The sequence below is a fragment of the Colletotrichum abscissum genome (genome assembly GCF_030869225.1).
Source record: "Colletotrichum abscissum strain IMI 504890 chromosome Unknown Scaffold_24.1, whole genome shotgun sequence".
Classification (NCBI taxonomy): domain Eukaryota; kingdom Fungi; phylum Ascomycota; class Sordariomycetes; order Glomerellales; family Glomerellaceae; genus Colletotrichum; species Colletotrichum abscissum.
Window position 1 is genome coordinate 431,844 of NW_026850143.1, and position 27,379 is coordinate 459,222.

The following is a 27,379-nucleotide window of genomic DNA, read 5'->3' on the forward strand; positions in this document are numbered from 1 at the left end:
ATGTTGAGATTCCAGAAGACGGGGAGTTTGTTAATGTAGTCGATAGTAAGTGCTAGATCTAAGGAAACACGTGAAATTCGATCGGAAGCGGAACGGTAATAAATAGAAATCTAGTTTGATCGTTATATTATTGCGGATAGTGTTTGAGGAAAGAAGAGATATGCCGTATGAAATAGTATAGGGAAAACCCATTCTTCAAGTAACAGCCACCCGGTCAACCAAATGAAGCAATTCGTTCTACAAGAAAGTCGATTTGCCCGATGCTGTCCTAACTACGATGATGTGAAAGCTATATTCGCTGGTTATACGTTGTGCTAGAAGCTGCGATGGGAGTCTGTCTAACCTCATGAGTACTAACATACAAGGTACAGAGATTTGGACGCCTTCCTTGAAGGTGCTAGCCCTCTATGTCAGGACGTTAGCAAAGATCTTTTTCGTAGCCCTTCTTAGATTTAAAATAAGCCCGAATATATGGCTGATTTTGTGAAATAGGTGATAGGCAATGGTTTTCATCTTTGCACGGATCTCTGCTCTGATCGTCCGGATGCCACTGGCTATGCATAAACAGGCCATTAGAGCCATTACTCGATGTTAGAAGGCGCCGTCTCGGTAATTCTTAGATTCTCAAACATCGAGAATGTGAACAAGAAAGGGTTCTTCTCGAGGCCTCAGGGCCGCGTCGCTACAATACGAGGATTCAACTTCGCAGCACTAGAACAGGGTAACGATGACCGCCTGGAGCGCGTCGGACATGACGCCCAGAATAAGTATAGCTTCAATCATGGGCAACGAATAGATGATGTGCTTGGCCTGATACGTCTTCGGAAACGCCGACCGGCCGTCCATTAATGCTCAACCCTAATACGCGCTCGTTTGCGAAACCTGAAGGCCTAGACACACCACTCGCTATAACGAGCACAGAATGACTATCCTCGGCCGGAACCCCTGTTATAGTAGCTCATGTCTGTGGGATGCCCGGCTGGGCTGGGGGTTGGATCTGTCTATCCGTCCAATCTCTGAGCCTTCTGGCCCATTCGCGATCATGGAGGGCAAAAGGCTGCAAATGTACGTCTCGGAAGGAGGCTACGCAACATGGGCCGAGTGTCAGGTATTGATCGTTACCATGCCGAGCCTCCTGGGATGACCAACAAGCCACTTGTCGGGCTTATGAAGCTTTTCTGCCCTATTAGGCCGAAGGGTCACTCTAAGAGATGGCTTTGGCGGCCATTGGGCACAGGTCAATGGTCATGCGCCGTGATATCTTCGGAACGGGTAGCTAAGGCGCAAACCTGCGCGTCTTGTTTCGTTGCTTGTGCGTGTGTTAACATTGCGCCTTTTTGATTGAGAGGCAAGGTCGTGAACGAGAGATGACCACATGGGCCCCAGGTAGCTTAGCTCGATGCGTAAAAAACAATGTTGTATCTCAAGGCAGCAGAAAGTGCTACGAACAGCAACGCTTTTGGTAGGCATATCAAGTGGTAAATGCGACAAGCTCAGTCACTGTGTGCCATGTTGCCGGCAGACAGCATGGTTATCGCCAGCCTCTTAGATTGAGGTTCGTAGTAAATTATGTGGGGAGTTGGGATTCATTGCTTTCAGAACAGTTCATCTAAGAATATCTCCTAGCGAGTCAGGTGACTTTGATTCTGGTTCATCATAGTTCTGGGGTTAAGTTTCCCCGGGCATTCTGTGATTTCGGGTCCATCAGTATCAGCAGGTTTCGTTGTCTCGGCCCAGCTCCAGTTCGGAAAATGCTCATCACAGCACGTACCACGAGTGAAAGAGGCCGGTCCGTCACTGAAACTACGGCACCAGATTAAGGGGTCTGTATGAAAAGATGTACAGCAGGGAAGTCTATCAGGATAGGTCGTCTTCAAAGTTTAATAATCTGTTCCAGATCTTTTCGCAGAACCTAGCGAGCACCCAAGCGCAGACAGAGGATGACACTAATTATTTGGTCAAAGCAAATATGATCCTACATCATAGCCACAAGATCCACCTCCCGTGGTACAAGCCCAGGAATGGCAGCGGAAATATCAGCTTTCGAATGCTCTGCTCCATGGAAAAGACGAAAGTCAACGGGCATGATTTTCAAAATGTCTTTCCAGAATAGAAAAGACATTCCCCAAGCAGAAGCTGGATCTGTGAGTAAACCATTCTCTGAGCACCTACGGGGATAGGAGTAGTCTAAGTTTATGGATTAAGCCGATTCTTGCCCTGGGACATTTTCTAGTCGAACCGAACCCGAGTCTCTCTCCATTGAATTATGAGCAGGATTAACAGCTTTCAGGATGTAGATAAAGTCTTGTTTGTATCCACAACTATAGCAGAATGTCTACCTGCCTTGGAGAATATTTCTAGCTCATCGAGTCATCTAACGTCCTATACGGATGGACAAGGTTTCAGGAGTCGGTGCCAAGGTTCTAATGACTCGGAAACCTTTCTTTCGTTACTGAATTGGAAATTTGTGCTGTGCCTCCTCTAGATTGTTACGAATGACCATTATAAAAGGTGGCGGCAATCGCTCATTCTTGTAAGCCTTCCTTTGCTCATACCTCACCCATTCGAACCTTTGAGACTCAAGCTTCACCACTTCCCTTATCTACCATTACAGCGGCAACAAATTGCAAAAGACTCTTCATCATTCAAAATGCAGTATTCCATCGCCATCAGCGCTATCCTTTCGGCCATGGCTATCCAAACTACTCTTGCTGCTACTGTATGTGTCCCATTACTATCCAATTGGTAGAACGGTAGCTCACGAATGACAGTGCGACGTCAAAGGCAAAAAGGAAAACTGTTGCTGGGGCAAGGGCAACGAATCCTGCCAGAATCAGAATCGGAACAACGAAATCTGGTGTAGCAAGGACAAGGCAAATTACTGCAGCAATGTCATGAAGCAGGGCACCAATACGCCCGTCTCCGCAACTTGTGTAAGCACATACATACAACTATCTTTCACTAGCGACATCGCTTACTGGATTCATTAGGATGCTGATTGCTGTGATACTATCACTGGCTTCGGAACGGGATGCCCCAAATAGATTCATCGGACTATCAAATCAGTTTTCGTGGGGGTCATCGCGAAATTCGTTGGCAAGGCTTCTTGTCCTCTCAAGAAGGGTTGACGTTAAGAAAACCACAAGTCAGTTAGAGGAAATTTAGACATATACCCCCTCGCTCGCATGAGATAACTTTTTTGCAAGCTTTGTACTATGTGAGAAAATACCAGGTTCTTACTGCTTCGATGGTGACATAGGCACATAAGTTTTCGGACTTACACCCGTCGAGGGGCCTCACTTTAATCTGAACCAAATTACGGCATTATCAGTATTCTCGGTAAACAGCACACAGTTTGAAAATGTCAGGGTCAAAGGCTCAAAGGATATCTGTCATGAATTCAGGGGTGTTAGCACCTGCCAATGCTTTCACGGAGCTTAGGCGCCGTAGCTGCGCTGCATCTAGGGGGCACGGCACAAAGTCACATCTTGTGTGTGTGGGTTATTCCACTAGCACCTGCCAATGCTTTCACGGAGCTTAGGCGCCGTAGCTGCGCTGCATCTAGGGGGCACGGCACAAAGTCACATCTCGTGTGTGTGGGTTATTCCAGTCCTTCTCTGTGGCTCTCGCGCGATACGCTGCAGACAACTCTGCAGTGACCGGATATGGCCTGCAGCTGGGCGAAACAAGCTGCAAGGTAGGCGAGCAGTATGCCTCGAACCCCGCATAATTGACACAGTTCGGAACTGAGGGCTCCGAAAACGTGTACTATCCCTGACTATTTGCTCTATCGTGCGAGTTGGCAAGTGCGGTCCTAGCCGGTCCACGTTGCGCGCTGAGAGTTGGCGCTGCTTCGGGTGACACGCTCTGAGTAAGGTACCCTAAGACAATGATCTGCTCAAGCCGTCCCTTGTCTGCACCAAATGTCTGACCTTTTGACACGGGAAGGAAGACCACGTTCAAGTAGTGTTCAGCGTGACTGTCAGCAGAGAGCCAGAAGCATCTAGGTTCCGATGCGGTAATGAGCGACGCCCAACAGCGGCTTCCAAGCCACGCTCTGCTACATATTCCTGCGTGGATCTAGCGATTGCCACACCGCTCCTCGAGAAGTGTACTTGCTAGCTTTCAAACAGTCGTCCGAGTCACCAACGGGGTGGCGCTCTAGGAATGGGGGCAAAAGTGTGGTCACAACAACCACGAACGAAGCCGCCATGGCAGCGACCGGCAGGGAGCAATACGTTGCTTCGGTGGGCTAGGACGGCACGGGCAAGGATCAAAACGTCTCCTATTAGCTCACTTTCGTCATGTAATCAGCTTTGTTGCTGAAATACTAGAGCTGTGTTCGCTGGCCTACCTCCTCAACTGCGTGCAACCGCATGCTGGTCATTGGAAGCCCGGCAGACTGTAAAGCTCTGTTCCTGTTGATTCATCCAACGAGATCTTCAAAGTTCACGCCCTGCTGCCGGTGGGCTCGTGCGGAGATGGCCAGACTTCTGCTAAGGTAGTCTGAGTGAGTCTCCGCGTTTCTCATGACAGGCCTGCAAACCATCCATATGGTGCTTGGCCTTACAATAATAGGTAGTCGATGGGGCAGAGCGAAGTGACGAGTTATCGGCAACGTGAAACGAGTTAAATTAGGCAATTTGATGCATGTTCGTGACCGAACCGATCACTGAATAGAGGATGGTGATCAACATGATGTACAATTTTCGTTCCTATTTACAAAAGGCCAAGTGGCTTGACAGAATATTTAGGCTGCATATCTAATGCGCTGAATTAAATACGACGGAGAGACTTCATGCTACGTCTGGCGGCGGAGCTAACACATTGAGAGTACCACTCATTCTGGAAGACGCAGGAAGTTCCGGCGGCGCAAGTGGTGGCACCACGCCAGCCGCTGCCGCCGCACTGGCCCCAAGCCTGAGCAGTAACAGTCGACAAACTGGACTCCGCGGCGGCGGGCTCCTCAGTGGCGGTCTCTTTGGTAATAGTCTCGGAGGCAGCAAGGGTAGCTGCAGCAGCGTTGCTCTTGGTCGCAGTCTCAGTCTCAGTGGAGGCTTTTTCAGCGACAGCTGTGGAGGAGCCGACGTTGGCAGGTCCGGCACTGCCCTTGACCAGCGTGGAGACGCCGGTGGCAGCAATTGGTTTGACGAGATAATCCTTGAGCTTAGAGAAGGTAGACAGAGCGGTGGTCTCCTTGAGAGACTTCCATGTACCGCAGGAGGAATCAAGGCTGTTGACCTGGCACGCACGGCCGATAGAGGAGATACAAGAGCTGGCGGAAGAGGCGTCAGGGACGTTAAAGCTGTTAGAGTATAACTCGCCGTCGTAGGGAGTATTAACAGACTCAAAAGCATTGCCCTCGATGAGGGAAACGGTGCCAGAGTAGAGTTCAAAAGCGTGGCCCTTCATGTCAGAAAACAGATTATTGGTCGCTTGGAAAGTTCCCTTCTCGCCGAGCTTAGGAGAGCGGCCGGACACGTCGTGGAAGTAGTTGCGATCGAGGGTCATTTGGTCGCCGTTACCATTGAGCATCATGGTCCAGTAGTGGTTGCCGTTGCAGGAGGCAGAGGTAGTGGTGATACCGTCGAACTCATTATTGGAGATAGTAACGCGGGAGCCGTCGTAGTGGCTGACGATGAACTGGCGGCCGATGAGGGAGATCTTGTTGTGATCGATCCAGACACCATCATTGCCTCCCTACCAAACTGTTAGCAACTAACATAGAACATTTTGAGAAATCTGCTGGTGCCTTACCTGAAGATCGATGGCATCACCTCCCCAAACAACACCAGGATTAAGGTTGGTGATAGTGATACCCTGGATGATGACGTTCTTGGCGTTCTTCTGAATGCGGAGTCCCTTACCAATGAGAACTCCCTTGCCGTTGGAGCCGATGATACTCTTGTTGCTTCCGACAACCAGAGGCTCGGTACCAGCAACGTCGTAAGTAACAGTAGCGACGACGTTATCACTAGTTCCGCAAGACAGGTCTCCAAGAAACAATTGTCCACCTTTCGCGGAGCTGCAGCTCTTGCGGTCGCACCCAGCTCCTGAAGCCGACTTACCGGTAAAGTTGTACTCTTTGTCGATGACGATGGTGCGGGCGGTGTTATCGGAAAGCCATTCAGCCAACTCTTCAGCAGAGGATGGGGTAGCAGCGGAGGCGCTACCACCTCCAGTGACGCCAGTGGCAAAGCCGTAAGCCGCGCCGACAACTTTCTGAGCAGAGGTCGTGCTGGCGACAGCGGTGGCAAGGATGACAGATGCTGAGAAACGCATGATAGCGGTAGGGGAAATAGAAGAGAAACACTGGATGAAGTCAATAAAGGAAAGATGCGGTCACGCCGGCGCGAATTTCGGTCGAAGCTAAAATTGACACCAAAAATGAAGGATTGGGATCATGACCCCGAGAACACTTGGGCAATCCATCGTGAATCTCCATCGTATTTCAATGAATTCAAACAGTAAGAATCGGACAGAGTCCGATAAATTAAGGGGCATAGAGCCCAGAGCACAATTGATCCACCAAACATGGGGGATTGTCTAGTGAACCAAGTCGAAGAAAGAGAGACAATATCTGAATGTAATCAAAAATCCCGATGTCAAGTTTCCTACTCGCCATAGCTGGCAGAGCCCCCGTTCTGGCGCACTAGACCAATATATTCAGGATCCTCCCATTTGAGAGAGAGGAAAAATAGACCAGCCTGGAACTCTCTGCTGCGGCCAGATTTCCCAATCCGTATGGACCAACGCAATCATGATTCCTTCTCGGGTGTTATCGCCGAGAGTAGGAGCCGTAGCATCAGCTTCAATGAAGTTGATACAAATTACTCTAACTCTGAAGCTTTTATCTAAGAAGGAGGGAGCTGCTCAACTCACAGGGACTCGTGAGCTATGGGCCCAGAAGCGAGAAGGTCAAATCATGGTGTTGCTGGTGGAGTATAGTACGGGGATAAAAACCCTACCGATGCAGGGGAAAGAAAAAGGGAGATGGAGCATATTGAGTTTGCCGTGGGTGACATGATGCCAAGGGGGCTGGTACCAAAGATGCCTTGGTACGTCTGCTGATTTCCATTGCAGTTGGCCTGTTGATAGCCCTGCCGTAATTATCCGTACAAAATATCTCACCTTCGACGGAGGCGGCGAAGTGGGGTTTAGCGGCATATTGAAGGCTCGGAAGTGTGATGTGCTGTGGATTCGTATGTTTGGCTGATTTTTCTGGCAGAGACGAATTGGTGAGCTATTCTGAGGATGAATCATATGAGTAGAGAAAGACGCCGGAAAACAAAAGGCCCACAAAGCCAGCCTTCCGTATAACCGAACCAAACGGCGTGGCCATTCAGCGTGACGCAGCGGTTAGCACACCATAACTCGCAGGATGGTGAAGCAATGGAAGCGTTTCTAGCAGATGTACACAGCCTTTGCTGTGTTCCATTAAATTAGGTAAAGGTGTAGAAAAGACTTTTGGGGGGAATACAAAGTCAACGATACTTGGATGGACTTAAGCTTAACGGGTCACCTCAGCTTGGCTCCCATTATCACTATACGAGTGAATGAGACCGTAGATGTTAACGCACGAAGTTGGAACTGCGGCACAGCAGTACAGGTATCATCAGATCAAGAGTGAAGCGGCATGCTCCAAAATCTGATGGAACTAGAGGGGCATGTTAGATGAAGACACAATCGTAAATGCAGCGGGGGATCAAGGTAGTGGGATAGAAGTCGTAGCACTGCTGCCGAAGAAGCGCGAGGTAAGAGTCAAGATCACACCCAAAACTACATCTGTCATGGCGGAAAATTTCAGACCAAATGAGTCTAACCAGCGGCTGTCACTCCAGTAGGACAGTGCTAGACCCCTGATACTCGCATTCACAATGATGAAGCGATCGTACTTCTTCCAACAATTGCCTTTCCGCATGATGTTGCTCGTTACCTGTCAAATCACTCAAGCCAAAAGCCAGCTCGTAGCTGAACCTTCTTTCTCACCCATCGCGCACATAACGTGCCCAGGTCAAGACACGTAACATCGCTCTACACAATCTTAACGTTATCCTGCTCCAACACCATCTCAGGCGCGTGGGGCATGCCGCTAATGGTTTGAGCCCGCTGAACATGAATACGAATGCCGCCGACTCGTGCAGCTCATACCTGAGAATGTACACAAGATCCACCCTTGCTAATTTAGACTCAAAGTAGGTCAAGGCGAGAAGGAGGCGCTTCGGGATCTAGGCAGCTATAAATTCAAGGTTCTTGCTCTACTCTTCAGGTGCCGCGCCGGGTTTCAGTAAGTAAACTCATCTTAACCTTAAGAATTCGTCACTAACCAGTAGGAAAAGTTGCTGTCTGCTCTCTAACCAATAATTCTCGACATATCATTATGCCAGTCGGTCAGTCTACTAGCTGCTCACTCGACCTTCTGGCTCGAGGCCAGGGAACATGCACCTGACACACCTTGAAGCAAGTGCTAAACGGACTAGTAAAAGCTGGTATGACAGCGCTGCCATGGTAAGTAGCAAGGTATCTCCATAACGTTGCCAAAGAAAAGAACCGAACAAAAGAAAGTCCCGGCAGAGGTGAGGGAAAAGCCCAGTTGCACCGCTGTCTGGAAAAAAGGGATGAAATTGAGCAAGCTAATCTGAGAAGAAAATTCACCACTTCAAGTGGAATTTAGTGACATAGCCTTTTTAGGAGCCCTGTAATCATTGCAGAACCATAGGGCACCCCTTGTGTAGTTTGTGCGGGTTGTCGAAGTCAAATCAAGTCTCAGGGGAGCGTGGGCGAGCTCTGCAGTTTGGCGTCGAAGCTTGAATCTTGAATGACAGCCAAGGCTTGGACAGGGAGAAATAAAAACTATGAACCGTAAACTGCAGTTTGAATCTTCTTCTTCGTCTGCCTATTGGCATATTCCTGTCTGTTTATTATTATTATGGGGATACGCGTTTTCGATCAGGCGGGACGCCTCCGATCGTTTCCATTCACCCTAGCCTGTTCTGAACTCAACATGCGACCCCGTGCTTATCTACTCCCTTGGTTTGCAATTTCCTCGTCGAATGCCACGGCATCTTCTGTCGAGGAATGTCTAGCCCCTGTGATCGGCCAGGATTTGGAAGGCGTGAGTGCGACTGAGAAACCGCATCAGGTATTAGGTAGCGTGGCTAGAAATGGGGGGTTTCTTCTTCGATCGCAAGAAATCCTTTGGCGGAACCCGGCCTTTACGCTCTACACCACGCAGTCCCTGTATGAAAGGGGTTGGGTTGCTCAATTGTTCTTTCGAAGCGGAATTTGAGAAAGGTGAAACGACACTGCGAGTCTCGTCGCCAGCGGTCCTTGTGCAACGTGCCTTTGAATGTTGGGCAGCGGTCCCGCCACCGAGCACGAAGCTTAGTATATACACCGACCTAGGTTTGGGCCCTTATGGAAGATCCGATTGATCTCGGGCTGACTCTGGTAGTATGACGAAGGCCTGCAGATCATGCTTGGTTCAGGTAGCATTTCGGTATCAAGAAACAACCCGGCTATGTTGCGGCGCCGCAGCGCTTGCCCCTGTTGACACGTCATCGTCAGATAAGGGTTCCATGGCATCATGATCAGAATTACCAATCCGAACGCGCCATGATACTATACAAACTATTCCGCTGATTTTGAATTCATTATTGCCTGAAGGGGGCATGAATCATGAAGTGTGCAGTCATTGTGGGCTTGGCATGGGAGGCTCTGCTGGGGTCCTCGTGGAAATCGACCACTGATCGTCCTGGAGAACAATTTTCACCAAGCAGCATGAGGGTAGTCAGATGAACAAGGCAAAGAACCTCACCTTTCCGAAAAGCATGGAATTCGAGGTCACAAAAGCTTTCATAGTTGTGCTTTATATATTTGACCCCGCTGAATGGTCTTTGCCCAGCCAAGACTGGCTCCAACGTCCAAGTGAGGCATACAAAGAACCACCCGCCACGCTGAAAGCATTTCTGCTCATCTATACCGTGGTTGCCTCCTCCTTACGATACTTGGCGAAGTCTGGGACCGCTGACGCGATTCGGTGGAGAGAGGTCATGTTTTCCTTATACATCTGATATTGAGAATAAGTAAATAACCACACAGTCAGAATACTTGGGGCAGTTCACTCATATAATGGCGAAAATGACAAAGCCAGAAGCATATGCCGTCATTTCCAGGACGATTAAACATAAAGATAAGCTTAGCTCACCTGTCCAGCCGAGACCTGCTGGTTTCTGGCTACCTGGTCTCCGGTAAGTAGTTCCGGGATTGGTTTGATGACGGTCTCGAAGTTTGTTGAGAAAAAGAAGGGGATGGCGTATCGCTCTTGTCCAGTGTAGTTCATGACTCGGTGACGAGTCGAGATGTAGAGGTTGTTGGTGAAGGCTTGAAGCTGGTCACCGACGTTGACTATGAAGGTTCCGGGCTTAGGCGGAGCTGATATCCACTCCCCGGCTTTATTCGCGACCTCCAGAGCGCGGACGGGTCCTGGTGCAAGAATCGTGAAGACTAATGTCACAATCGTCAGCGCATCTTCTCCAACAACTTTATGTAGGAGGGCGTGTGAGCTGACATTCAGAATCGGTATGGGCATCCAGACCGCGGGCCGCGGCGCCTCGTTCTTGAGGCGGGTAATGGGCCAGGACGCTGGCGCAACCGGGGTGAGATGTACAGGAGGAAAAATAGTCCTCGTCTAGACCTAGTGACAGCGCGACAGACCTGGCCAACAGACGGCAAAAGGCCCGCAATTCTCGATAGTAAGTAGATAGCTGGTCCTCGAAGTCAGCGGGCTCCCGTGGCCATCGGTTGCGGCCCTTCATATACGGGTCGTCGCAAGCATCGTTGGGATCATCGTTCAGCTTCGAATCATGGCCCCATTCGAACGCCTCGTTCAGATCTTTATGCACACAAGTGAGCCAATGCAGACACTAAGGGTAGGTCACCTATCGACATGCTGATGGGACGCAGAGGGGTGGGAGGCCAGACTCACTTCCTCGTCCGTCCGGTCCAGGCTTCCCCGAACCCCCGATGGGAGTGTAGCCCCGGAAATTTGGACTATTATCGATGAATACTTCCATTTTCTGCTCAAATGGCAGCGCGAAAAAAGTCTCTGCCGCCTTGAACACGCCTTGAATAACATCGTCGTTAATGCCATGGTTTTGAATGTAGAAAAACCCGACTCGCACGCAAGCGTCCCTAATCTGGGCAGCAATCTTGCGTCTCTCATCGAAATGATCACTTCTAATACCGGCAACATCGATCACAGGTATCGTGTCGAAATCGCCCGGTACCGCACGCCAGTCGTGGTCACGGTCCACGGCCGGCTCGTTATCGTTATCCCAGTCGTTGTAACCCATGGTTGAAAGATGGATTTAAAAGATTCACAACTTCGCAAATGGGGCTTTCTCAAGAAAACAATTAGTGTGCGTATTAGTTGAATAAAATACTTTATTTCCTCTGTGAAGTAGACATCCCCAAGAGCCCCTGTCGGGCTTGTCAATGGGGATCTGATCGGTGGATCGAGGATGGCAAGCGCCTCCGAAGGCATGGAGCGACGGTTCCTACTGCGGTGAAATTTGTGATGCCTGTTGAAGTCTACAGTATATCGAGCGGCATTTTGCTTGCTTATGCGGGCGCCATTTCAGCGCAGCCCCGCGTACCTTTGGTGCTCCACTACTTTTACATCAGTAGGGCAATTCATAGCGAGGTGGTTCTCAGAGGCAGGACTCTCCGGCGACGTGCTCCTAGCCAAATGAATATCAGTCAGGATTCCAGAGACGCTAGCTTGATGGGAGGTGGCTTTTGAGGCAATTACAAAGGGCCAATTTACAGACTACGTAAACAAATTGCGATTGGCACGATTACAGCGGCGCCAATACAAAAGCACCTGTGAGAGAACGGACAGTCTCTACAGTATTTCTATTGTCGCAGTAAGAAGCCTTACGCATGCGCTTAGGTTATGCCTACAAGGCATCATGGAAAGCTCCATTGTGTAACTCTATGCACTAAATGATACACTGATTGGTGTTGAGGTATTATGGAATGGACAGCTCGGCTCATCTACAGCACATAGTCATTTGTGCTTGTTAAGGAAATTCTCAATGACCGGAGATTTGTTTGCCTTGGTATTGAGTTATGCTAGTGATTACTACCTGAAACCTCTGCCCCAACTCCCCCCAGCCTGTCAAGGTCAAATAGCAGAACTCCATGAGAGAGTAAGACCAGCATCTACGGTTATCTCTTGACCAGTCATAGAGGTGTTCTTCGCAACCCAAACGTACACATCAGCGCAATCGCTTAGGTACGTCTGTCACAGTGTGTAAGACCTCGTGTCCGAACATGTACTGATGGAAGAAAGGCAAACCTCGTGTTTCAAAACAGAGTCGTTTTGCTCCTGAGCAATTTGCTCTTCCGTAAATTGCAAGCCCTGAAGAAACAGGTTAGAAACCAGAGACGCACCAGGAAAGCCTTTCAAGGGCATGCGTACCCATTCTGTCAAGAGCTGACCGGGTAAGATGGCATTCATCCGCAGTTTGGGACCTTGCGTCGCGGCGATGCATTTCATCAGATGCAGGCCCGCTGCTTTGCTGACCGCATACGCCATGCTACTTCCGCTCTGCGTGGAACCCTGAGATGAGAACGGGCAAGCAAGTAAGCCAATGGCCAAGCAAGACGATAGGAGATTACCGCGACGGGGGCTGGCATAAGGCTTGGCTTACCGCTATGGAAGATGTAATCAAATACACGCCACCTTCTGAATTGGCGTTAAAGATAGGTCCGGCGGCCTGCATGAGCTGTAGATGACAAAGAGCATTGGTTGCGTAACACTACTACCCTGTCAGTGAAGATGCTTCGTGAAAGACCACAAGATTCGACGAGAGAATAGAAGACCTTGTTCCACTCTTCCAAGCACAATGCGTTCAGATCGCCAAAGTCGCTGAGCCTCGTCCATCCGGCGTTAGCCACAATGATATCCAGCCCGCCTAGCTTCTCCACCGTTTCCTTGACGATGCGAGCATTGTGGTCGGCATTTCCCGCGTCCTATGCATGAATTGGGTTAATACGGGGCAGGATTTTCGAAATAACGGGGGGAAGAATACTCCCTGAACCATGAATGCCTTCACTCCAAAACTCTGCACCTTGTCCACGACCTGGCGAGCTCTAGTCTCGTTGGAAACGTAGTTGACCATCACATGAGCGCCTTCTCGTGCAAACTTTTGGCATATACGCGCCCCCAGCCCTCGGCTGCCACCAGTGACGAGGACACGCCTGTTGCTCAATGTATAGGGCATGGCAACAAGGGTCTGGGTCAAACGGCTCGATTGATAGTCAAGTGTGGATATTTGAAAGAGAAGAGGGCTCCAAGGTCGATCCTACTCTTGGTATCAAAAGCGCTGTTGTAGGCAAGAGATGCCGCAGAATGCGAGGTAGAAATGTCTTCACCCGCTTATCATCAGTCTCCGTTAGGCCGGAGGATAAGTAAAATTGCCCTCGGACTGTATTGCCTTCTTGAAAAGTCTATCTTCAAACTTTTACAAGACCTGGGCCGTAACGAGAAGAGTGGACAAGTGCGTTCGGAGAGACTTGCCAAATTGCCAAGCTCCCTGCCAGCCACCCATTCCACCCTGCATTACATGGCATCCTAGTTTCGGGCCGGTGTCTTCTACATATCTTTTCTCTCTGACCAGAAACCCTCAGGCGGCTCGGAAGTCACTCCTCCGGCCTGGCTGAACTTTGTTCATGTATATGGTGGCTCGATCGCACTACCCTGTCTCATCTACAGCAATATGAAGGTTGTGTCAATCGCAATGTCAGATGTTCTGGATGTTATCATCATAGGAGCTGGTCTCAGCGGCCTCCAGGCCGCCGTAGACCTACAGAAAGGCGGTCGAACTATTGCCGTTCTCGAGGCTCGGAACTGCGTCGGGGGCAAGACAAGATCTGTGCAGCGGTCGGATGGGAAGGGCGTGCAGGAGATGGGTGCTGCATGGCTCAATGATAGCAACCAGGCGCGTGTTTGGAACTACTGCCAAGAGTTCGGCCTAACGCCCGTCTTGCAAGCGAACCAGGGACTGGTGGCAAGCGAAGACGAAGACGGGACGTGCCATTTCTTCCCTTTTGGCGCCATGCCCAACGTACGTACATACATGCCTCCTTGCCTTTCTTTGTCCCGCCGGAGCCTGAGCTCCGCCGTCTGACGGCCCGCAGTTCTCAGCGTCAGAAGTTGACAACATCACCGCAATTCGAGATGTTGTAGAGGCGGCGTCCTTGGACCCAGCATCATACCGTCAACCAGAGCGCGCCCGGCTCGATGGCATCACATTCGAGCAATTCTGTCGCGATGCCGGGGCCGGTACTCGCGCCCTGAACACCGCCAGGCTTTGGTGCCGCGGCACGCTCGGCCAGGATCCCAACGAGGTCTCGGCGCTCTCCTTTCTGGAGATCGCTCGTGGTGGGCTGGGTATCATCAATTTGAGGTACGACGGCAAGCACGGCGCCCAATATCTCCGCCTGGAGGAGGGTACGCAGGCCATCGCCATTGGAATCTCCAAGATGCTACCTACCGGAACCATCCATCTCAATACCGCGGTCAACACGGTGACTCAAAACTCGTCGAACCTTTGTACTGTCACGGCGAGCCGAGGTCAGGTCTTCAAGGCGCAAAAAGTCATTATCAGTATCCCCGGGCCGTCGTACAAGAACATCACATACAGCCCACCGCTACCGCCGCTGAAACACATGTATGTCACGGCTTCGAGATATGGTTTCTACCTGAAGTACATCTGCTTGTTCAAGAGCCCCTTTTGGCGACGACGAGGCTCGTGTGGTTTGGCACAGAGCTTCCGAGGTCCTTTGAACCACTGTCGCGATACTTCAGTTGACCATGCCGGCAACTACGCGCTGACGTGCTTCATTACGTCCGCTCCTGGGCGAAAGTGGGCATGCCTGAGCGGCGAGGATCGTCGAAAGACTGTGCTCAAGCAGCTGGGCTCCCTATTTGGCGTAGGACACGCGGCAGTCGAGACGGAGCTCTTAGATACCATCACCTCCGAGTGGGTGGAGGACCGCTGGGCCGGCTGGGGCTGCCCAGTGGCCGCAACCCCACCCGGGGTCATAGGCTCAAGTCTCGATGGCGAGATGATTCAGGAGAAGTTTGGTGCAATTTACTTCATCGGAACCGAGCTGGCTGAGGAATGGCGGGGATATATGGAGGGGGCACTCCAGAGCGGAGAGCGTGGTGCAGCACAGGCTTTGGAAGATTTCCGTCTGCAAGATACGAGGCTATAGGCTGCTCGGTGTTCTCAATCCGACTGGCTGGTCTTTAATCTTCTCATTGTGTCGAATGGTTCTGGGCCATTGGTCTTTCCGTTAGGAATACCAGAATATTTGCGAAAAGGCGGAAAGGCTCTAACCACAGCTCTTGAGAGCAGCGGCGACTAGGTAAAAGTGGCCATAGAATATCAATAGTTGGAAGAAACGGACATCATCACAAACCTGAGATAGTCTTGCATCGGATGGTTGTACTTCCAGGACCTCTTGCGTAAATATTCCAGAACGACATGAGCTCTGAGTAGGACCACACATGTGTGAACGGATAGCCGGCTTGTGTACATATGCTCATGGAACCAAGCAACGACGATTAGAATAGTACCACAGCAACTCCAGCGCAAAGTAAGGTTGCTCATACCTCTTCTTCCGTCCTTGGAGAGAGAGAAGGGTAGCTGTAGTAATCCGATACTTCTCCTCATTTCCGGAGCCCTTCGACTCCATATAACCCAATCAACGTATAGAAGGCCTCAGTGGATCAAGGTGAGAATGATAGATGTACAGATCTTTAATTGAACCACCTTAGTAGTCCCAGATTCAACACGCTGCCTACATCTAGCTACGGAGACCCGGTGGATACATCGTCTTCCAGCAGGACTTGAAAAAGCCGGCCTTGCCCACTCCTAACTCTCACCAGCTCTTCTTCCGCCAGCGATCTAGTTCTCTTCTCTCTCTTGTTCACCTATCATTCAAGCCAATCCTAGTGGATTGGAGCGATACATCGAATGGCAATCATGCGATTGTTCAGAGCCATACTGCTTGTCCTGCTACTGTTCAATGGGCATGCCCAGGCACACGAGCACCACGCCGATACATCTTCGGACACCGACGTTGAGAGATTGAAAAAGTTGCATGAGAAATGGGACACAGATGTACGAGACCTTGGCGCGCCATTCCATGACAAAAAGGCGCAGATGGCTAACTAACTTACCTGCCGGCAGTGGCCGTTTTCCGGCATTTCCACGTTTGCCCATTTGCAACATGTCAAATGCTTGACCAATCCAGACGAGCTCTTTGATGTGGGCATCATTGGCGCGCCTTTCGATACGGCCGTGAGCTACCGCCCCGGTGCCAGATTTGGTCCAAGAGCAATTCGCGCCGCGTCGGCGCGCCAGACGTCCTTCCGGGGCTTCAATCACCGCGCCGGTATCAACCCATACAGCTCCTGGGCAAAGGTCCTCGACTGCGGCGACATCCCAATCACCCCGTTCGACAACAAGCTGGCGCTACACCAGATGACGCTCGGTTACCATGAGCTGCTTTCGCGACCCGCGACGAATCCGGACAAGAAGCCCGTCCTCCTCACTCTGGGCGGCGACCACAGCGTAGCTCTCCCCGCCTTGCGGGCGCTGCGCAAAGCATACCAGGAGCCTATCGCGGTGCTTCACTTTGACGCTCACATGGACACTCTGCATCCGAACAAATACCCCAGCACCTGGACGACAGGCCAGGAGGCCCCCCAGTCCGATTTCACTCACGGTACTATGTTCTGGATTGCCAGTTTCGAGGGGCTGATCCGCAATGGAAGCTCGGTTCACTGTGGTCTTCGCAGCAGGCTAGCTGGGGATGATTTCAGTGACTACGAAGACGACTCGCGGCAGGGTTTCATGAGGATCGAGGCAGATGACATAGACTTAGTCGGCGCGCAAGGGATCATTGACGGTATAATGAAGCGAATGGGTACTGAGATACCCGTCTACATGTCAGTTGATATCGACGTCATCGACCCCGGCCTCGCCCCGGGCACGGGGACACCAGAGCCTGGGGGTTGGACCACCAGGGAGCTGCTTCAGATCATTCGAGGCGTGGGGGGGCTCAATATCGTTGGCGCGGAGGTTGTTGAGGTTTGTCCCGCCTTCGACGGCAGAGGCGAAGAAACAGCACTTGCAGCAGCACAAGTCATCTACGAAATGCTCTCCACCGTGGTATTGAAGGGTATGGAAGAGCGAGGATTGGAGAAGCCGCTAAGAATCGAGTCATGGACGAAGCAGTTTAACACACCAATTCATGGCAATGAAAAGGACGAATTGTGAGATATCATAGGTAGTGAGAGAAAGCTGCCCAGGGCGTTATCCCGGGAAGATTTCCACAAACAATAGACATTTCACAGCCTGTCGAAGTTGATGCTTGGCCTGTGAGAATCAGACGTCGAAGGCTCGCGGGTGTCCTTTTGTTTACGTCGCAAATTAGCACGTCAGTGTAACGTGCTCTGAGCAGTTCAGGGCCGGCTGGGCCGTATGTAGTGTTCTAGCCCCATTCGACCGTAACACAGGCGTCTTGCAGTGGTTGAAGTTGCTCAAACGGTTGTCCCCAGAAGTTGGGTTGTTACGTCAGCTTTTCCCATACCCCTGCCCCTGCTCAGGCTAAGTTTACTACATAGAGCTAGGCGATCGGTCAGGGACAAGCCACAACCCTGCATGCCACATGGTATGATAGGAAAAGTTTGCCCCGCTTTCCAGATATGTTGCGAGTCTGTCGTGTAAGGCAGGTAGGTCCGAGCCGGCCTAGTATCCAAATAGGTAGGCGCACGTACCTAGCTCTAGTAGAGCTTTTTCCACCGAGACCACCATCCATCCCACATCTATCATTACGTGGTACCTTAGATTCCGTGGTGCCGACCTAATCAATCAGGGTAGGGAGGCAATTAGCTGGAAATTTTGTAAATCAATCTGACGCAGGTTCAAATGCCTTAGGCGGGCTAGGTATGGATTAGTAAGGCAACTAATAGGTCGCCGATGACAACACCTGCATCCATTGTCCCGTGCGAGTTCCAATGCCCAACCTTTGACACGCTGCTGAACAAAAGCGAATTGCTGCCAAAAGTGACCGTCCGCTATGCACTCCGTACCGAAACGGCGATCCATCACATTTACGGGGTATGTTTGAAGTGCCCAAGTCCTCGCTGTTACGAAATACGCCTGTGCTCACCACCGGCTCAGTTGCTGGACTTGCAAAGCACGAAAGATTCGATGCGATGAGCGACCGTCAGGCTGCCAGAACTGCGAACTGAGAGGCAGCGTATGCGGTGGCTACGACATCAAGCTCAAGTGGATGACAGACCCCGTTGTGGAGCCCGAGACGCCCTCTAAACACAGCGGCCAAGGCCGAAGAAGAATTGGAAATGGTACTTGATTGACCTTACCCTATTTTGAAAGGGCACCGTCTAGGGGGCCTGTTGGCTGACAACCCATCAGATCGTGGTAATAGTCATCGATATCACATGGGGCAAATCAAGCGTTTCCTCCTGGACCTCGACAATGATGTCGCCCTAGGTGTTGCGTCTGCACAAGACCCCTTCTCTACCTTCCCGGGTCTCGTCAGAACACCTGAGCACGCAAATGTGTCACTAGTACCCCCTCGGGTCCTCTCAGTGGTGCTGGAGAGCCAACAAGAGAGTCCGCTCCCTGCGTACTCTGATGAGTCCCCCGTTCCCTTGAACCAAGACCCTTTGGAGGAGAGCGTATCTGAAACTACCGCTTCTACAACGTCCTCCTCATCACGGTCCAGCAACCCTCACAGTCCAACTGGAGACGCTGCCGCCGCTACAAATCTTGTGGGGCATCCCTTGGAATGTCTTCCGTTGCTGCAGCATGTTCGATTCACCTTTTCACACGACAATGAAGTTGACGTCTTGATACATCATTACGGCCTGCATGTCGCAGACCTTCTGCAGCCTATTGTCCATACCAACAACCCTTACCGTGAACTTTACTTTCCTTCCGCACTCGAAGGAGCCAAGTCGCACGCATCAGGAGGGACGGAAGCTATTGATGTGGTTCAGACAGCCCTCTACCATTCAATAATAGCTTCAGCTGCCTTCCACCGATGGAACTGCAACAAAGCTTCCGATAAGTACAAGCAGATGGGTGCCCATCATAGATACCATGCTATTTGCCTCTTGAGATCTTCCGTTGCATCCCACGCACCAAGACCTCTTTACAGGCTGATACTAATGGCTGTGCTGTCACTCATTACCATTGGAGTAAGTCTTAGACACAAATCCCTTCCGCGTTGTTTCGCACAATTCAATGACACTGATGCCCGATAGGTCATCTCCGGAGCTGGCGATGATTACGTTGTGCACCTCGGGGCAACCAAGGAATTGCGAAGGTCTCGCAGCCGGTGGACAGTCCTTGGTGCAGCTACACGGCAGCTCCATGAAATCGCTGCCTTTCTAGGTCTCATGGCTCGAACAACATCCTTTCGGAACTCTTCAACACTATGGACCGCTTCCGAGACCGAAGACAAGCCCTCCGAGGATCTTGCGATAGAGTCTGCATCCTGCTATGAGTACATGTATGGCATCTCACCAGCCATTGCAGCAGCTATCCAAGACACATGTCGATATGCGGAGCAATTGGCTTGGTACCGCGGCCAGGAACAAAAGCACCCTCCAGAGGATCTCCTTGAAGCCTGCGAAGCGCTAGGGGAACGGCTGCTCTCGTGGAGCTCCGCAGATGGCGAACTAGCTTTGGCTCCGGCAGGCGACGATCTGATGAGAGAGGTACTGAACCACCATACATGTGCTTGGTATCATGCCGCTCTCATATACTACTATCGGCGGATTCAATGTTTTACTGCTGTTGATCTTGTCGAGGAAGTAGATCTTGTACTGGAACACATGCGCGCCATGGAAGACTTCAAACTTCGTCCTGAACTCGTGTCGTCGAATAGGATGGCGCCGATTACGTGGCCCATGTTTATTGCTTCATGCGAAGCAACACCTTCGAAACGGCCCTCATGCATGGAATGGTGGGAACAAGTCAAGCAATACAATCTTGCCAATATCGATAAGCAATGCGCCTTGATTCAGCTTATCTGGGAGAAGATGGCGGAGACGCAGGATAGGGACGCCGACAACGTCAGTTGGGTGGATGTGTATGTTACTTTGGGCGAGGATATCATTGCTGTGTAATTACGCGATCCAAAGTCCTCCCACCTAACCTGACTGATTGATTCTATGGCGTCTTGTTTGGTTTCGTGTTTTCAATAGCCACGCTTAGCCGCTTGCGATAACCCAGACGCTGTCCCTTCTGGTAATATATGACAGAGCTTGATCGCAAAAACTCACAGGCTGGGATGCAAGTGGCTCGACAGTTACAGGGGGTGTTCGCCAACATATAATCCGCGGCCACCAACTGGAATGGGTATGTGAATCGCTTGAAGCAAAGCTTCATCACCATCCACCTATCCAGTCACGTCTTTGATTGAGCTTTCAACAACCGACCGATCATTTCCATACCCAATATTGGCGGAAGCTTCTGACCGCTATTTCTCTGGCTTGGTCTCCGACACGTCCTCTCGCCCTTCTCCATGCCAAGATGTGGGTCCCGACTCTTTCCCAGCGGGAGCAACGGTCGCGTCCTACTCCAGTTAGCCCGCGCCCGTTCGAAATGAAGTACAAAAAGAATTCTTGGACAACTTACACCAAAGAGTATGTCCATCTGCTCAAGTGTCCGACCAGCGGTTTCGGGATAGAATAATCCATAGCTCAACGCGGCACAGAGATTGAAGACGAAAAAGGCAAAGAAGTACCGAAACCCTACCGCAGTAAATGCGAGAGGCGACACCTGGGCGAAAACCAAGTTCAATGACCAGTTCATCAATGTCGCGATGGCATTGCCCTTTGCGCGGATCTCGATTGGGAAAATCTCCGCAGGGTAGACCCAAGAGATGATTCCAGTCATGGTGAAAAAGAACGAGAATACGAAGTTCATGGCAACCATTGCCCTGAGCTGGTTACCGTTCTCCGTTGGCAGATACTTGGACAGTACGGCGTTGACGACCAAGGCCAGACCGCAGCCGACAGCGCTGAAAATGAGAGGTTTCACGCGCCCGATCCGCTCGAGAGCCCACAGTCCAATACTGCACCACACAATTGAAAGAGAGCCGCTGATTCCAATAATCATCAACGAGGTCTGGTTGTCGATTCCAAGAGATTCGTAGATACGAGGTCCGTAGTAGTTGATGACGTTCACACCGCTGAGTTGGCCGAACGCCTGAACACCACACCCTAGCAGAAGCCGACGACGCCACGACGGTCGTGTGAACAAAGCTTTCCAATGAACTGCATTGACAGAACGGTCCGCGATGATGGTGTCGTGGATCTCTTGGTACTCGGCTTCGAGAAAATCATCATTGTCTCCATTTCCGTGCAACCTCTTCAACACCAGCCGGGCCTCCTCATACCGCTCCTTTTCGATAAGCCATCGGGGAGACTCTGAGAGGAACCAGATGCCGACAGCCATCAAGAACGCGGGGGCTACCTGAAAAGCGAGCGGGAATCGCCACTGGAAGTGGCTGTCGACGTGTGAGCAGCCGTATCCGAGCCATTGGGCGACAAAGAAGCCCCAGCTCAGCATCCAGTGCAGCAGCCCAGATAGCGCTCCTCTGATGTCGGCCTGAGCGATCTCCGAGCAGTACATGGGTGTCACAGCGCTAAGGATTCCGACGGCGAGGCCTGCGATGAGACGTCCGGCGATAAGCATGGGGACAGTCGTCGCCCCAGCTTGAAGGGCGCATCCGAAAATGGCTGTAACGGAACCGGTGAATACTGTCAACCGTCGTCCGAGGGCATCTGCAAGAAATGATACGACAAGACACCCGATAATCGCTCCTCCCGTGAAGGAGGAAACGATGCCACCGGCCTCCGAGTCGGATATCGAACCGCCGAAATATTCGATAAAGTGCTCCTGGGCCAGTGTGGAGGAAATGATACCACTGTCGTAGCCAAAGAGGAATCCTGAGTGGAGTGTCAAGACATGACAGACAATAGAAGTCAAAGCTAAGACAACTTACCGCCTATGGCCAGAAAGGCCCCAGAAAAGATGGTGATCAGCTTCCCCATGTTGATAGCTCTGAATAATCACTGAAAATGGGACAGACAAGACATGTAGACACAAGCGTCGGGGAAGAATTATATACCAGCCCGTATGCAGCACCTCGAGACTAGTGACAACCAGTTACTCGACATCAGCATGATCACTTTAGCGTGTCTCCAGTGCAGCAGTCTAAACCTGTGAGGATTCCATTTTGTCCCAAACAGACCGCGCACCCGTTTTCCGGGCAACGTTCTCCCGAACGTACTGGAGTGAATATGGCTTAGCACATGCCTGAAGATGCATTTTCCCCATGGAGAAGTCCCCGGATCCGCCCAAGAATCGCATTTCCCCGGAATAGCAAGACCTTCTGACAGCTGGCTTCGGGGGAGTTGATGGCGATAGTAGCCAATGTTCTTGAGTGCACTGTCGAGCCTTGTCTACCAGATATGCCGAGCCCGACGCTAAGTTCCTTGGATTCTCATCATTCGGTGCTGATTTACCCGATTGACAATATTTCATGACGACTGAATGCCAGGGTGCCAGCGAGGGCTGTCTGTTGGCAAACCAAGCGGCCGTAATAGAGGTTGTCACCGCTGACTTGATAAGAAAGTGAGTTCAGAAAGCCACACTGCCGTATGTGGTTTAGGGGCTAAACAGAGGCGGAATTTCCCATAGCAGGGGTTAGCCTCCACTTCAAATGGGCTGCGAATGTACCTAGTAAACGCATATGAACGTGTGTCTGATTGGTCCTTGGAGATGGGGGCTCCTTAGATAATCAGAGTTTTACCTCCCAGAATATGCGGGGGGTGGGTGGAGACACAATTCTAGCCAGCGGCGTCCGTATTAGCAAGAATCTCCGAGGCCGGCCGACTTCTGCCGGCGCGGCACTCCGCCTTACGTAAGGTCGGTATGCCACTTCTCTGGCCGCCGTAGGCAGTGTTCCTAACTAGCGATGCAAGCTAGTTTCCGCATAATACGACTTGACTAAACACGCATTGTACTATTTACCGTGTCAAGCCAGACGCCTGAGGGGGTAAATTATAAATTAGTAGCTTTACTTGTAAAGCGTTGATAAATTTCCCTTCAATCATGGTATTGTCATTATTATTTGAAATATTAAATATGTCCTTGGGTTAAATATTTCGGAGAATTCAATCATGACCTTCAGATAATCGTAATGAAATTGCTTTTAACTAAAAAAATTTAAAATACATATAAGACTTAGCTACAGTAAAGAGTTTTATAACTCTTGTTAGGGGGGAGGGGTATGGTTTACGGTTTATTCCCATAAGATATCCTCGGTATTCTTGTGTTGCGAGCGGATCAGAGCAGACAACCAACTATGGCAAAAAGGAAAAGCTTCGGTATGACCTCCCTAGCACTGTTACCCCCTATTCCGTACACAATAGTCACGCGAACCGCAACATTGTGCTTGCCCCCACGCGCAGGGGGTACTCAGTAAGATCGCAGAGCACTTGGGGTATGCTACCCCAGGCTATCGCTTTGTCTGAGGCGTCATGGTTTGCGAAGTCTTTTTTCTTCATTCGATTTTGTCGCAAAAGATGACCCGAAGCCCGTCGGCTCGTCTACGTTTGGTTGCCCTGGATGTAACCAAACATGGCACTATCAACGAAAACACTTTGCTTGCAGGAACACTAAGCCATGATGAGCATCCACGTAAGTTGTCGGAAATTGCTTGACCGAGAAGTCAGGGACGGAAATCCCCCTTTCTCCTTGGCTCCCCGCAAAATCCATCTCTGTGCCAGTGTCTCAACGCGGGGAATTATGGGATACCTCGGATGTTGCTTTTTCAAGTCCGAAAGAGGGACTACAGTGAGCCGTCATACAATATTGAGAAGATGGAGTGATTCAACAATCACTGGACTACAGCTCAGTCTGTATTAAAAGGTCACAAAACCTCGTCTTCAACCGATGAATCTACGCAAACTCTCAACACTGCGCCGATACATCTCCACGGAAAACTTCAACGCGCTAGAGCCTTTGCCACAAAAATGGCTAAATGCAGCATTTTGTTTCATGCCCTAGTTGTGGCCTTTGTTTCGGGACGTATTGCCTCGGCTGCTGGGACCGAAGTCGATGGGGCCAACTGTCAGCTAGAAGTACCAGAAGATGCGGTCTACAAGAACCCGAAGGCAGACCTTTCTGACCGTGTGGCTGACCTCCTGTCTTACATGTGTTGGGACGAAAAGATCGCTCAAATGGGGGGCGTCGGCGGAATCCTTGGGCAGAACAGTACCTACGATGCTGCCCAATATCTGGACAGAGCAAAGCTGCACAACGGAACCATCTGTAAGCGATTCCTGCCCTCCGTGACCCGTTTCAACAAAAAGCAAGCTAACTTGAAGATGAACAAGCTCCCGGTTCATACCTCAACTACGCTAAAGATGCGGTCCCTGTCCTATCGGATCTCATCGTCGCCTCCAAGAAGGAACACCGGCTCGGCATCCCTTTCGTTCACATTGGAGATGCGGTCAATGGCCCGACACTGCGTGGCACTACCCTGTTCCCGGCAACCCTGACGATGGCAATGGCCTGGGACCTACCTCTCTATACCACTGTTGCCGCAGCGCTGAGGGATGAGCTTCATGCGTGTGGAATCACGTGGGTACTCTCACCTGAGGTAGACGTTGCGCGTGATCCGAGAAACGGTCGCGTTGGTGAAATGTGAGTGCATAGCCCGTTTTCTTTGCGTTATTTTCTATTATCTTTCACCTTATTCTCTTTTGTTTTGATTCCCTTTTTGAAGAAGCTCTCCGAAGATCCCCTGGCTGATTGTTAAAAGGTACGGCGAAGACCCCTGGATGAACGGTGAACTTGCCGCGGCCTACATCGGTACCGTCCAAGAAAAGGACTCCGACGGATTCATGAAAGTAGCCACTACGATCAAACACTACGTCTTTGGTACATCTACTGGTGGCGTTAACCAGGGCTCAATCCTTGGCGGCAAGAACCACATTTACAATATTCTAGCGCTCCCATACATCAATGTTCTCCAGAAGGTCACTCCGGCCTCGCTGATGCCGTCTTATGCCACCATCGATGGCGTCCCCGCCCACCAGCACAAATTCCTATTACAAGATCTACTCCGCCAACAACTCGGGTATAATGGCGTTATAGTATCTGACGCGGACGCCATTGTCATGCTTTACGACACCCACAAGACGGCCAGCACGCTCAATGACGCCGGAATTCAATCCTTGGAGGCTGGCGTGGAACTCGAACTTGCGATCCGATTTCCCACGGCCTTCGAGTCTCTCTCCGGCAATCAAACAGTTGAGGGCGTGGCTGGAAATGTGAACGAGGCAGTGTCGCGTCTTCTCAACCTGAAGTTTGAATTGGGCCTCTTCGACAGGGACCTCTCGGCGAACACCACTGCCCTGACTGAGGTACTGAGGTCCGAGGAGCACCTGGAAGCCAACGAGCGCATCACGAGCGAATCCATTGTTCTGCTCAAGAATGATGGCATACTTCCTCTATCTGCAAACCAGAAAGTGGCTGTTTTGGGTCCTCTTGCTGATGTTGTCAATACTGGCACCTATGCTGCATGGACAAATGCCGAGAATGGAAACCTCACTTTCTTGGATGCAATTACGGCGACCCTTGGTTCCGACAACGTCAAACATGTCAAAGGCGTTGAAATTACTTCGGAAGAGAACTCAAGTATTGACGAGGCCGTCGCAGCGGCTAAGGACGCAGGCATAGCTATCGTTGTCATTGGTTCTGTCGCGGTGGGCTACGAGGACAGTCTTGTCAATGAGCGAACAGATGGAGAAGGACTCACTCATGCGTCTCTGAAATTTCCTGGACTTCAGGGGGATCTATTGAGCGCTGTGATTGGATCTGGTGTCCCCACTATCATCGTCATTAGCGGTGGTCAGGCGTTCGAGCTGTCGGGCGTTGCTCAGGATTCCCAAGCCATCTTGCACACCTTCCTCGGCGGCGAGTTTTCAGGACGCGCGCTAGCCGATATCTTGATTGGGAAAACAAACCCCAGCGGCAAACTCACCATCTCATTCCCTGCCTATTCAGAGGTTAATCCGGTTTACTACAACCACGAACCCAGTGACTGGCAGGCTGCAGGGGCTATTCAATTCCCGTATCTCTCACACAACTATCTTTACCCCTTTGGTCACGGACTCAGTTACACTACTTTCAACCTCAGCAGTCCTAGTCTCGACAAGACGACTTATGGCAAGACCGATGCTATCAAATTAAGTGTGACCGTCTCCAACACCGGGTCTGTAGATGGGAAGCAAGTTGTTCAGGTGTACTTCAGGCAGCAGGTTGCCCCTCTGTCGCTTCCAGTAAAGAGACTGATTGGATTTTCGAAGGTTGATGTGCCTTCCGGTTCATCGATTGATGTTGGAGTTGAAATTCGCGTTGCTGAACTGGGTTACTGGTTGGAAGGAGAGTACAGAGTTGACTCAGGTGGATATGAGATTTTTGTTGGTGACAGCTCCGACGATAACAGCCTTAGCGGCCCTGTGGCTATTCACATTGAGTAGAGTTGGTTAGCGAAATCGAACCTCTGCCGAATATTTCCCACATGGTTCCTTCGCGTGACCCATGATAACCCCATGTCACTCGTCAAAGCGGTTTTGGGGAGATGGATGTCACGGCCCACAACGCAAGCAGGCAATGTGATCCTAGACGCGCTGAAGTAGTGGAAGACAAGGAAAAGACTCACTGAGATAAGGCGAATAGGGAAATTAACATGGGAGAATCTTGCAATACGAGGTCTCCCAGATGTACAGATTTGGACACGTCTTCTAAGTAATGAAAGCCAGTTAAACAGGTACAGACTCTACGGTCGGCAGAGCCTATTCGAGTGAGCACAGCCCCACTACACGCGGGTGTTCCCCTTTCCTCGGTTGCTACCATATTCTTTGAACCCCTGAAGATTGAAGGCGACGAGTGTATCGGGATCTGGCAAATAGAACGCCAGCGCAGCCTAGAAAAATCGCAAGAAATGGGCAGAAAGGCATCAAGGAGCCTGTATAAGGGAGCTTAGTCGGGCAGGCCTTGGGCGGTGCCAGCACGGTACCGGCTAACATAGACAACAGGCATGCACCGGTGTACGCGGCGACACACGTAGTGGCGAGGTCCACAAACCAAAACAGGACATTCGCAGCCAGGTTTGACTACTCGAGGAATTTGACGCAGCGAGTAAAGGCTAACGATGGCGGAGAAGTATATAGGCACACCCTCCTTGA

At 50.9% G+C, this 27,379-nt stretch overlaps 9 protein-coding genes across 9 annotated transcripts; 5 read left to right on the forward strand and 4 right to left on the reverse strand.

The window, feature by feature from the left end:
* Window positions 1-2,650: 2,650 nt before the first annotated feature.
* Window positions 2,651-3,044, forward strand: CABS01_09817 (uncharacterized protein; the record flags this gene model as incomplete). The annotated part of the gene is made up of 3 exons (XM_060543173.1): window positions 2,651-2,719; window positions 2,772-2,933; window positions 2,991-3,044. 3 exons carry the CDS (start codon window positions 2,651-2,653, stop codon window positions 3,042-3,044), a joined length of 285 nt encoding a protein of 94 aa, XP_060399871.1.
* A 1,732-nt stretch (window positions 3,045-4,776) lies between these two features.
* On the reverse strand, window positions 4,777-6,282 carry CABS01_09818 (pectin lyase; the record flags this gene model as incomplete). The annotated part of the gene is made up of 2 exons (XM_060543174.1): window positions 4,777-5,700; window positions 5,758-6,282. 2 exons carry the CDS (start codon window positions 6,280-6,282, stop codon window positions 4,777-4,779), a joined length of 1,449 nt encoding a protein of 482 aa, XP_060399872.1.
* Window positions 6,283-9,976: 3,694 nt separating this feature from the next.
* On the reverse strand, window positions 9,977-11,354 carry CABS01_09819 (2OG-Fe(II)oxygenase superfamily protein; the record flags this gene model as incomplete). The annotated part of the gene is made up of 4 exons (XM_060543175.1): window positions 9,977-10,069; window positions 10,208-10,506; window positions 10,571-10,894; window positions 10,988-11,354. The coding sequence occupies 4 exons, from the start codon at window positions 11,352-11,354 to the stop codon at window positions 9,977-9,979; spliced, it is 1,083 nt and encodes a 360-aa protein (XP_060399873.1).
* Window positions 11,355-11,711: 357 nt separating this feature from the next.
* CABS01_09820 (uncharacterized protein) lies at window positions 11,712-13,289 on the reverse strand (the record flags this gene model as incomplete). Its single annotated transcript, XM_060543176.1, has 5 exons — window positions 11,712-11,741; window positions 12,485-12,625; window positions 12,717-12,791; window positions 12,889-13,038; window positions 13,107-13,289. 5 exons carry the CDS (start codon window positions 13,287-13,289, stop codon window positions 11,712-11,714), a joined length of 579 nt encoding a protein of 192 aa, XP_060399874.1.
* Window positions 13,290-13,784: 495 nt separating this feature from the next.
* Window positions 13,785-15,285, forward strand: CABS01_09821 (flavin containing amine oxidoreductase; the record flags this gene model as incomplete). Its single annotated transcript, XM_060543177.1, has 2 exons — window positions 13,785-14,132; window positions 14,206-15,285. 2 exons carry the CDS (start codon window positions 13,785-13,787, stop codon window positions 15,283-15,285), a joined length of 1,428 nt encoding a protein of 475 aa, XP_060399875.1.
* A 773-nt stretch (window positions 15,286-16,058) lies between these two features.
* CABS01_09822 (arginase) lies at window positions 16,059-17,357 on the forward strand (the record flags this gene model as incomplete). The annotated part of the gene is made up of 2 exons (XM_060543178.1): window positions 16,059-16,196; window positions 16,266-17,357. The coding sequence occupies 2 exons, from the start codon at window positions 16,059-16,061 to the stop codon at window positions 17,355-17,357; spliced, it is 1,230 nt and encodes a 409-aa protein (XP_060399876.1).
* An 802-nt stretch (window positions 17,358-18,159) lies between these two features.
* CABS01_09823 (uncharacterized protein) lies at window positions 18,160-20,239 on the forward strand (the record flags this gene model as incomplete). Its single annotated transcript, XM_060543179.1, has 4 exons — window positions 18,160-18,200; window positions 18,264-18,448; window positions 18,519-19,306; window positions 19,373-20,239. The coding sequence occupies 4 exons, from the start codon at window positions 18,160-18,162 to the stop codon at window positions 20,237-20,239; spliced, it is 1,881 nt and encodes a 626-aa protein (XP_060399877.1).
* A 353-nt stretch (window positions 20,240-20,592) lies between these two features.
* CABS01_09824 (uncharacterized protein) lies at window positions 20,593-22,171 on the reverse strand (the record flags this gene model as incomplete). The annotated part of the gene is made up of 3 exons (XM_060543180.1): window positions 20,593-20,688; window positions 20,751-22,066; window positions 22,123-22,171. 3 exons carry the CDS (start codon window positions 22,169-22,171, stop codon window positions 20,593-20,595), a joined length of 1,461 nt encoding a protein of 486 aa, XP_060399878.1.
* A 1,986-nt stretch (window positions 22,172-24,157) lies between these two features.
* CABS01_09825 (uncharacterized protein) lies at window positions 24,158-26,671 on the forward strand (the record flags this gene model as incomplete). Its single annotated transcript, XM_060543181.1, has 3 exons — window positions 24,158-24,455; window positions 24,521-24,830; window positions 24,949-26,671. The coding sequence occupies 3 exons, from the start codon at window positions 24,158-24,160 to the stop codon at window positions 26,669-26,671; spliced, it is 2,331 nt and encodes a 776-aa protein (XP_060399879.1).
* Window positions 26,672-27,379: the final 708 nt, after the last annotated feature.